The following is a 10,451-nucleotide window of genomic DNA, read 5'->3' on the forward strand; positions in this document are numbered from 1 at the left end:
TTCTCTCCTTTCATGAACCATGTGTCTTGAAGTAAAGTTCATTTCTAGCAGCTGTCAGCTATCGCCTACCCCTCTGCCGAGATGTCCCTGAGGGAACCACAGTCCTTGGCAGAGGCTGGAGGATCATCTTGAGTTTTAAAGCCAGCATTTGGCTAGCTAGCAGCACTCTGTCTCAAAAAAGAAAAGAAAAAGAAACAAGTGTTTACGATCAGAACAAAGAAGTCTCAAGAAGGTAGAACCATACAGGTTTAAAAAAAAATTGTAGTCTAAGGTCTGGTTGAGATTGCCTGCATCTGAATTCAGGGGCAAGAAAATCAGGAATGTAAATCTACGTAGTGATGCCTAATAGGGCTGAGGCCCATGACTGAGTGGTAATAAACTTTGCTCCTCTGGCTGTCTTGAGCAGGTGTATGTTGGCTCTCAGCAAAGCATCTGTGAATGGAGACAGGCTTCATAAAGAACTTGGCTTTGGCTCTTTTCTCCCACACATCTTCCTGCTCCCGATTCCAGCCAGCTGTGAGCTGCTGTCTGCTGTTTTGGTTTTGTTTGGTTTTGACACTAGGTTACTGCACAGCTGGAGCTGGCCTGGGACTCCAGGCAGACACCCTCCCCATCTCCCACCTCCCCCTCTCCCACCCCATCAGCACCAGGGCTTTCAGGGCTGGGAATGCACATTGCACACATTCGGCTCCACAAGGCGCATCAAAGAGAAAACTGTCTCACCCCCAGAGAGAAGGGCCGGGGTACCCGCTTAGGAAGGAGACTGACTGACCACTGGTGTGTGGCCACAGAGAGCAGGTTAAGCAGTAGGCATGCAATTCCTTCAGTCCTCACAGCTCCTGGCTGGGTGTCACGTGACCAGCTATTTAAGTGGGTTCCCCGATATGGTGGACTGTACTTTGGAATCGTGACCAGAATAAGTCCCCCTTTCTTCCTACGTTTCTCTTTGTCAAGGTATTTTATCATTGAAACAGAAATGAAACTCAGACAGGGCCACACAAGAGCAATCTGCTAGATTTGTTCCTCGGCGTAGTTTTGTGGGTCCCTGAGGCTGGGGACATGGGGACATGAGCATCACCTCTTAGGAGACGGCATTATGTTGGGATATGAGGAGGACTTGAGAAACCACAAGCCACATAGTGAGTACGTATATATGGGGATCATCATGAGGGCTTGGGGGGCCAAGTTACAGCTAAGGAGCCAAGGGAAACTCTCTTGGGTGGTGCCCACATGCCCAGGCATGCTTTCTCTAGCTCTCTCTTTCCTCAGGCTCCTTTCTCCTTTCTGGAGTGTGCCCCACCCCCACAGGCTGCCCCAGTACACAGGTGCCAAGACGGGACTGTGTTCCCTTCAAGCCCAGTGATGTCCCCTGTAGACTGCCCTGTCAGTGGGACTCTAAGTGGCTACCTCCCTCCCTCAGTTCTTGGGCCTTCCTTCAAGCAGGGATGACAAGCCCTCCTGGTCTGCCCTGTGGGGTCATGTCAGAGCTTAAGAAAATGATCTACGGGTGGCAACCCATCATGCAGCTCTAGCTGCCTCCTTAGACCCCTTCTTTTCCTCTCCCACCTCTTCTTCTCTCCTCCTCCGTCCACTAACCTGCTAATGTCACCTCTTTACATGAGCCTCCCCCAGTACCCCCAAGTCACCCTCCACACTGTCCCCGGGATCCCAGGAACCCTTGCTGCAGTGGTGTTGAAAGTTAAAATATTTACCACAGTGACCCTTGAACTTGAATGGGCATCAGAATCATCCAAATTTGTTAAAAAAAACAAACCGCTGGGGACTGCCTTGAGAGGCTCTTAAAGGCTCTTAATGGGCTAGAGAGTTAATGTTCTAACAGGCTCCCAGGACTGAGGCTGCTGGTCCAGGCAGGACAGCTCCTTCAGAACAGCTGTCTTCTCTGCTCCCTCTTGCTTCCCTTTCCCTTCCCTCCCCCCATCCTTCCTCTCTCCTGAAGCAAAACAGAGTTTATTATAAAGCAAATAAATTAGCTTCCCTTCTGCCTAATAATCCTAAGCTGAGAGAACTGACTTAGAAATTGTTCCCCAGAATTGGACTTCTGCACTTCTTTAAGAACCTAAAACGGGCTGAGAAGATGTCACAGTAGGTGAGAGCATGTGTAGTGGAGGGGTGAGGACTTGGGTCGGAATCTCCAGCACCTGTGTAAAAAGATGGGTGTAGCTGCGTGCCTGTAACCTCAGCGGTGGGCAGCTGGAGCCAAATGCTCCACAGACTAAGAATAGAAGAACTCCTTGGTAAATGACACCAATGGAAAAAGAAACTGGCATTATATTCAAGGATAAAACATCTGTGTGTCATCCCTCCAACCCATCCCAAGACAGCTGCCTTTGCCACTTCTACCCAATATTGCTTTACATTCTCTAGCTAGGACAATCAGACAAGATGGATGGATGGATGGATAGATAGATAGATAGATAGATAGATAGATAGATAGATAGATAGATAGATAGATAGATAGAGGCAGGTAGGCAAGCCGAGAGATGACTTCTAGGCTGGAAATTCAGTAAAATTATCTATTTGTCAATGACATTTGTGTGTGTGTGTGTGTGTATCCTGAGGAATCCATAATGGTCAGCATGTCCCCTAACACATGAGCAAGACCTGCTCTGAAGAGGTTGCAAGGATATCTTACTTAAGTAAAGCTTCTACGTCGGATTACAGGCATCAAATGGAGGGGACAAAGATGTCTTGCATAAAGAGATACAGACAACCAGGTGCAGACCACTGCACATCCTGGAACAAAGGTGACCCAGTGTCTTCAGCACACCAATAAGGAAAGGATGGGCAATCCAAGAGACACAGGAGACATGCCCACAGGGTATGGACTTGGTTTTGATCTCCATTCAAACCAGCCAACTGTAGGAGAACATAAGACCAGGGAAATTTGAGCACCAACTAAAACTAAATATCCTGCCCTCTTTTTAGTTTGTTTGTTGTTTTGTTTGAGACAGGATCTCACTGTAGTGACTATCTTGACTGTCCTAGAACTTGCTCTGTAACCCATACCCAGGGCTAGGATTAAAGGCACACTCAACTTCTCCAGGGACAGCCAACTGGGACAAGCAAACCTCTGTCAGCACACCGTAGTCCACAGATGACCTAGGACCAGTCAGACAACCTGGTCAAGCCCTTGCTGTTGCCGTGCCACACCTGTGGAGAGAACCAAGCTGCTGCTCTGTTAGGCCTGACCATGTCCCCTACAGGAACCCTCTTCAACTTCTAGGGCTAAAAACCTTTGAAGGATTCCTCCATAAATGCCTGTCTTTTCTGTCCCCACGTCTCTGTTACATTCTAAAAATGGCGACCCAGTTCTACAGGACTCTCATGAAACCTACGCCACCCCCACTGTCACCTGCCATTCATGGTGATGTTGCAGGTTAACCTTGGTAATGTGCACATTGCCTCTCTTTGCTTTTATTGTACAGTCCACACTATAAAAGTTGTTTTTGAGTTTTATAACATTGTAGCATTTTAGATGAGGTTGTGTTTGTAACTGTAGAGAGTGAAAGGAAGGTGTTGAATAAACCTAGGGTTAGAATGCAAATGGGGGGGGGGTGAACTCAACTTCTCCTGGCCCTATCCAAACTTCTGATCATGATTCTAGTGACCAGATCCCCTCCTGGAGCCCAGAAGAGTCATTTCGCTCCAAAAAGACACTTTTTGGGAAACCTCTGAAGTCATTAGGACCCAAAGTCAGGAACCAAAATCTAGAAATCTAGAATCATTACAAGTCTCTCAGTGGGGGGCAGCACTTGTGTGTGTGTGTGTGTGTGTGTGTGTGTGTGTGTGTGTGTGTGTGCGCGTGCGTGCACGTGTGCACACATGCGTGCAGCAGGTGAGGTCTTCACCTCTCTCCTACCCTAATGTCTGGAAAGGACAAGAGACTCCAGTTAGTCTGAAGCTGAATCTGCGTTCCTACCGTGGTGTGAGAGCTGAATGGTGACTCTGAACAATGTCTTCTCTCCTCTGTGTCTCCCTCCAGCTGCAACAGCAAGCTCTACCTGGAGACACTCCCCAACACCAGCATCATCATCCCTTTCCACAATGAGGGCTGGTCCTCTCTGCTGCGCACTGTTCACAGCGTGCTCAACCGCTCACCCCCAGAGCTAGTGGCGGAGATCGTGTTGGTCGATGACTTCAGCGATCGAGGTAGGCCTCAGCCACCCTGGCTCTACTTTCTGAGCCCCATGATAACAAATGGTGCCGCCCAGAAAGCAGTTCTCAAGCCGTGTGGTATGTGATTCCCTACTTAACACAGCAGCTACTACGACGACCTGACCCGAGACCTTACACGATCTCATTCTCCCCCCCCCCATCTTTTTTTCTAGAAGTTTCCCCTAGAACCTTATGGCCAGAGGTTGTGGGACCTGGTCCTTCTATCAGTGTGGGAAGCTATAAGGCTTTGTGTCTGTTGTAGAGGCAGGAGGACGGAGGCATGAAATAAAGATGACAAGCCAGCCTGCCTGTGGCATTTACCACAGCAGTACAAAGCTGTGTCCGTGTGCCTCCGGTCATGTGACTGCATGTGACTCATGCAGAACCTCTTGACTATGCACTTTACCTGGAGATTGAAGAAACACACGGGTGCAGCCAGAAATGAAATCCAAGACAGACCACCTTAACAGCTCACAACCTCCCCTTCTCGGGCATCCAGTTAGGTCTGAGAACCTGTGACAGCAGTGGAAAGCCTCCCTTATCTCATAGCTAAGTCCTGCTTTTAGCTTCGAGCCTGGAAGTAGCTAGCCTCCGACCTCGCCCCCCCCCCCTTGCTCTGTGATCATAGCTCAGGTACCTCACTCCCTCTTTGCTTCAGCTCCCTCATGTGTAAAAAAGGAATAGTTAAGACCAACTTCCTTCTAGGAACCCTGACTGTTAAATGAATTATTAGATACTAGACAATAGATAGTAAGGTGCTTGGGGCAGTGCCTCACTTGGGGAGAGCAAACATAAGCCTGTTTCTGCTGGCACTTATTTATGACTGGTTTGTGGTTGACTAGCCTTTGTCCTCTCTCTCCTGCTCTCCTCTTCGCAGCCTCCTAGCCTGACCTCCTCCTAGCTTGGCTTTACTAAGCTCAGGTCAGAGAATCCCTAGACAACACAAAGGCATTTGTGGCCCAAGGGAGCAAGTGACCCTCCACTGAGGCAAAGGGTCTCCTCAACTTTGCCGACATTTATTCCAAGGCCTCGTCGTCCACTCTTAGAGTCCCCAGCTCGTCTGCCTGCAAGAGCAGAATCAATGGACCCCCATCTCTCCCAGGGTCTGCCCTGGGAGGCTCCTCTTACAGTGACTCCTCCCCAGCTGTGCTCAGTGGCTACACTGCTGGAGCATCCTGGGAGATCACACAGCTGGGCTTTCTGTGACCTGTTTACACATTCCTCTGTTCCACTGCTACCCGGCTTTTGAACAGTATCATTCCTGAGTGGATAAGCAGTGCCATTGTCTCGTCTTTGGATTAACTGTGAGCCACCTGGAGTGTTGACATGCTGAGGTGACAGCCACTGGGTATCTTCCGCACAGTAAGACTTCTGTCACACAGATGGGGAAACAGAGTCTGAACGTCTGAACGGATGCTATAGGATAGTACACACACACACACACACACACACACACACACACACACACACATGTTCTAAGAGTAGTCAGATGACATTTGGCATGGAACTGGGTCTAGCCTGACCAGGCTGGCCTTGAACTCAGAAATCCGCCTGCCTCTGCCTCCCACGTGCTGGAATTAAAGGAGTGCACCACCACCGCCCGACTTCCCTAATGCTAAGAACCCCAGAACTACAGTAATGGTTGCTTGGTGTCTCTGTGATGCACACAGGCTTGCAGGTCCTCCTATCTATTCCTACCATCACTGTGACCACACACACTGACTTGCAGTCCCTCCTGTCCATCCCTCGTGTCACTGTAACACCACCACTACCACCTCACCACCCCAACTCCCAACCCCTGCACTCTCTCTTCACCTTTAGTTGGTGTCCCGAGCACTTTCCCTCGCACTTAACATAGAGGACTGCTACGATTCAAGCACTTCCGGAATAGCCATTAGTTTGTAATGAAAGAAATCTATAAACCTTCGGGGAACGTCTGGCAAAAACACGGGTTGTAAGGATCGATGTATTTATGGGGTGTTTTGTGCATCTTTAAGAAAGCAAAAAGCTAGGTTTTTTGAATCAAGCACTTTATAAGTGATGTCCTGGGAAAGAAAAGAACCGGGTGAATCTCTCCAGATTGCATCTGAAGCATCAAGAGCTCCGGCCTGTGGGAAAGGATTGTTTCTGTAGTGGAAAATAGCTGCATTATATTTTCAGAAAGTGACAATTCCACTAAGGCGGTGAGCCGTCTGCATCTTAAAACCTGTGCACAGCAGGGGCATTCAGCTGTGCATTTTCTCTTGGTTTTCCTGTGACGGCTTAAGCCTTCTCCGTGAGCATGTGTGAAGCCAGTGGATAGTCTCAGATATCGTTTGTTTTAGTTTCATTTCTGTTGCTGCAGTAAGACACCCTGACAAAAAGCTTCTTAGGAGCAAAAGGGTTTACTTGAGTTCATAACTCCAGGTGGTAGCCCATCACTGCAGAGAAGTCACAGTGGCAAGAACTTGAGACATCTGGTCACATCACATCCATGGTTAAGAGCAGAACGTGGTGAAGGCACGTGTGCCCATTTGCTTGCTTGTGCTCAGCTTGATTTTTTTTTCCCACTCTTAGACAGTAAAGGACCCCCTGCTTAGGGAATGGTGCCACCCATGGTAGGCTTGGATCTTCCCCCATAAACTAACTTGAGTGGGACAGTCCCCCATAGACATATCAACAGGCTAACCCAATGTAGCCAGTCCCTTACTGAAGATCTCTTCTCAAGGGATTCTCGGTTGTATCTTGTTGGCAATTTAAATGTTTTTAAATTATATTTTATTTTTGCATGTGTGTTCATGAGTATGAGTTTGGGCACAGGACAACCTGTGGAAGTTGCTTCTCTCCTTCTACCACCTAGGTCCCAGGGACCAAACTCAGGTTGTCAGATTTTTGTTGCAAGCATTTTGAACCATCTCACCATCCCGAGTTACAATTAAAGCTAACCTTCACATCATTTCTCAGGAACCATACACCTGGGGTGTTGGTGGGTTTTTTTGTTTGCTTTGAGACAGGGCCTCTAAATATCATGGTGCTTGCCATTCAGCTAGATTAGCTGTCCTGTGAGCCGCGGTATTCACCTGTCTCAGCCTCCTCAGCTGTAAGATTGCAAGCATGTACCACCACCATGCCCAGCTTTCCTCATAGGCTGGGGATCAAACTTAGGTCCTTGTGCTTATATGATAAGCTCTTACTTGACTGAATCATCTCCCAGGACTCTGAAACCAAACTTTCAACTGTTTCAGTGTCTCACTAAAAGAGTAATGAGTGGGGAATGGAGCCCGGTGAAGCAGGACCCTGAGTTCTTTGCACCTCAGAGAGGGCATGGAATGGCCCTGCTCTCAGTCCGAGTTCATGTGACTGCTGGGCCACTCTGACAATTGCATCCTGCTAAGTGTCACTCATTTGAGCTGACTCAGTGGGGAGCACATAGAGGAAAGTGAGCATTAAACAGAGAGGGTGCTGACGACAGACCAGGCCCTGTTGTGATTGGGTGTTTTGGATGAGAACTGTCCCCACAGGCTCATGTGTTTAAACACTTGGTCTTCAGTTGGTGGTGTTATCTAGGGAGGCTGTGGGGCCTTTAAGAAGTAGAGCCTTGTGCTCGCTTCGGCAGCACATACACTATAATTGGTGGAACAATGCAGAGAAGATTAACATGGCCCCTGCACGAGGATGACACGCAAATTCGAGAAGTGTTCATTAACAAACAGGTCAGCTATCTCTACAAACACCTTAACCGACATGGGAAGAACAGATAGAACAAGAAATGGAGTAATATACTTGTCACCGTGGAGAAAGGGAACAAGACTTATCCTGGTGAGCTCTTTCCTTGAAAATAATTTTATGGTTGGGGGTCACCGCTACTTGAGGAGCTGTATTAAAGGGTTCCGGCATTGGCAAGGCCGAGAACCACTGTCCTAGGTTGCTTCATGTCAGATATTTAGTCACAGCAAAGAAAGGTCATTAAAAACAAGTGATTTAAACGCATTGTAGCTAACTGACCTAACCAACAGAAAACCATCTAGCTACCATTTGTCAAAAGGGAGAAATGCATATATTTAGCATAACCCCCCAAAGTGTAGGAAATCTATGTCCCTACCCTGTCCCTGCACAATACCTCCTAGATAAAACAGCAAAAACTCTTAAGTAAAATTCAAAATATTCAATCATAACATTTGAACCTTATCCATATCTCTAAAAGATATGGTCTCCTATTTTTACTTATCATAAATGTTAGTTCAGCTCTTTTAAATAATATTGTTTATAATAAGTTAAGAAAAGGCATCAGCCAAAAAAATAGATGTTATCTACTACCAACACCAAAGCACACGTGAGTATGCTCTCACATGCACATATACAGACACATGAATCAGCACTAACATACATAGATCTATGTACACCCACACCCAGGTACATGCATGCATCTGTATAGATTGTATGTGCATACTACCCATAGACACACCAACACACACATGTATTCATATGCACACACATTCACACCTAGGCATTTGTATGCATATGCACACACTGATACTGACACACGCAGACATACACACATCAACACACACATGCATATGGATGCATGCGCACACACATACACCAACACACACCTGTGCCAGTTCACACAGACATACACATACAGACATATGCCAGTACCAACACGTAAAGACATGCACACTAACACACACACATATGCACACAGGTCTGTGCACACAAACACAGATGCCCTCACCTGGCAGCCTCCAGATGTAGTCATGGCTTGCAGAGACCACAAGAATTCTTCCTGCTTTTCTGAGACTACGGGCATGCCTTAGGAGGCTCCAGTCACTCCAGAGCCAGTGGTGGTTTGGTTTGAATCCAGAAGCACCTCTGAAGCTGTTATCGTCTGGCTTAAAATATTACTGGTTCTCATAGCTCCAGCTAGGCACAGCTCACAGTGCTGAGGATCAGGAAGGCCAGATCCACACATTTATATGTCTTTATTCTGAGATTTTTCTGAAAGAAGAAAACAGTAGCTGGTACTCTCCAGCCTCGGAAGCTTAATTTCTCATCTGTCTTTCCTCTTGCTTTCCTACCTCAAATTAACAAATTTTATGACCATGTAATTTTTACATTGTTCCAGAGAACAAAGGGCCAGGCATGTGTTGAGGCCTCTGGCGCCTATAAAGTATTAACAGGTGTACTCTGCTTAGCCTTGGGAAGCCTGCCTACTGAGTTCCTTCCAGAACATTCTTTGATCCCACTATGATTTTTAAAAATTAATTATATTCATTTGCTTCATTTCTTAGGGATGCACACTTTATGAGCGATTAAGTAGGAACTCTAGAATAGCCGGTAACTTCTTCCTGTCTGCTGTTGGCTCTCCACATCTGAGCCTACTGCTCTCAAGGGGATTTCCTGGGCTTTGTAAACAGCAGCGGCGGCAGTGAGGGAACACAGCAGCAGAGTGGGAAGCTCTGCTCTCTGCCAAGCCTGCTCAGATAGATTCGGTCCTACATGCGGTCAGAACGTGTGCTGGAATGTTCTCCGTCTGAACTGCTCACTAGCCTCTCTTCATGAATTCCAGCTAATGGTCATTCTCCGGGGCCTCACAGCAACCAGCCCTGACCTTTCCCAGACAACAGACTGCATCTGGTCTGGGGCAGCCCTGTGATGCTGAAGTGAGGGAGACTGACCTGTGAGCAGCCCTTCTTGAGAAGAGGCCATTGCAAACTGCTCTTTGTAGCAGACAGAAGACACTAGCTCCCGTCCTGTTCTACCTTAGGCTTTGGGAACAGGAAAGTGGAAGGTGGGGTATGATAGCTCAGTGAAACTGCCCGCAGTTTCAGGAACTGGGGTTCTCTCAGAGGAGGGAACAAAGGACCTGAAATAGAGGGTTCAAAATGCAAAGAGAAATCTCGAAGTCAAGTTGAAATAGCCCAATCAAGACTTCACTTTACTTAGAATAAGCCAGGGTTTTTATAGTCACAGGAGAAACAGAAACCAAATCTCTAGATTACATGATATTTGCATACTGCATAAAAGGTTCAGGTGCCAAAGTCCCCAGGTTCGGAAGATCTTCAGGCGGTGGGCGTGCTCAGGCAGCTTCTTCAAAGACAAATTGACCGTCTGCAGAGAGTATCTGTCCCAGCTCCCCAGGTGTTAACTTCCAAGCAGAGACTGCCAGAAGTCCGATGACTGAGGGGAAGAGGGAGGTAACAGCTCAGTGGTAGAGCACCTGCCTGGCATGTATTAGGCCCTGGGTTCTGTTTCCATCCCCTCTCTCCCTCTCTCCCTCTCTCCCTCTGTCTCTC

The 10,451-nt window shown here is 47.6% G+C and overlaps 1 protein-coding gene and 1 non-coding gene across 3 annotated transcripts in view; both read left to right on the top strand.

Moving 5' to 3' along the window:
* Galnt10 (polypeptide N-acetylgalactosaminyltransferase 10) overlaps positions 1 to 10,451 on the top strand; it is a 154,257-nt gene that overhangs the window by 93,806 nt on the left and 50,000 nt on the right. For both annotated transcript variants that reach the window (XM_031354473.1, XM_031354474.1), the window contains exon 4: positions 4,004 to 4,170. In XM_031354473.1, coding sequence (XP_031210333.1) covers positions 4,004 to 4,170 — 167 coding nt within the window. The remainder of the gene's footprint in view (positions 1 to 4,003; positions 4,171 to 10,451) is intronic.
* Positions 7,756 to 7,865, top strand: LOC116079352. The gene has a single exon (XR_004113921.1). It is a non-coding gene; the product is annotated as a U6 spliceosomal RNA (small nuclear RNA).

The sequence above is a fragment of the Mastomys coucha genome, unplaced genomic scaffold, assembly GCF_008632895.1.
Source record: "Mastomys coucha isolate ucsf_1 unplaced genomic scaffold, UCSF_Mcou_1 pScaffold5, whole genome shotgun sequence".
In the NCBI taxonomy this organism is placed as follows: Eukaryota; Metazoa; Chordata; class Mammalia; order Rodentia; family Muridae; genus Mastomys; species Mastomys coucha.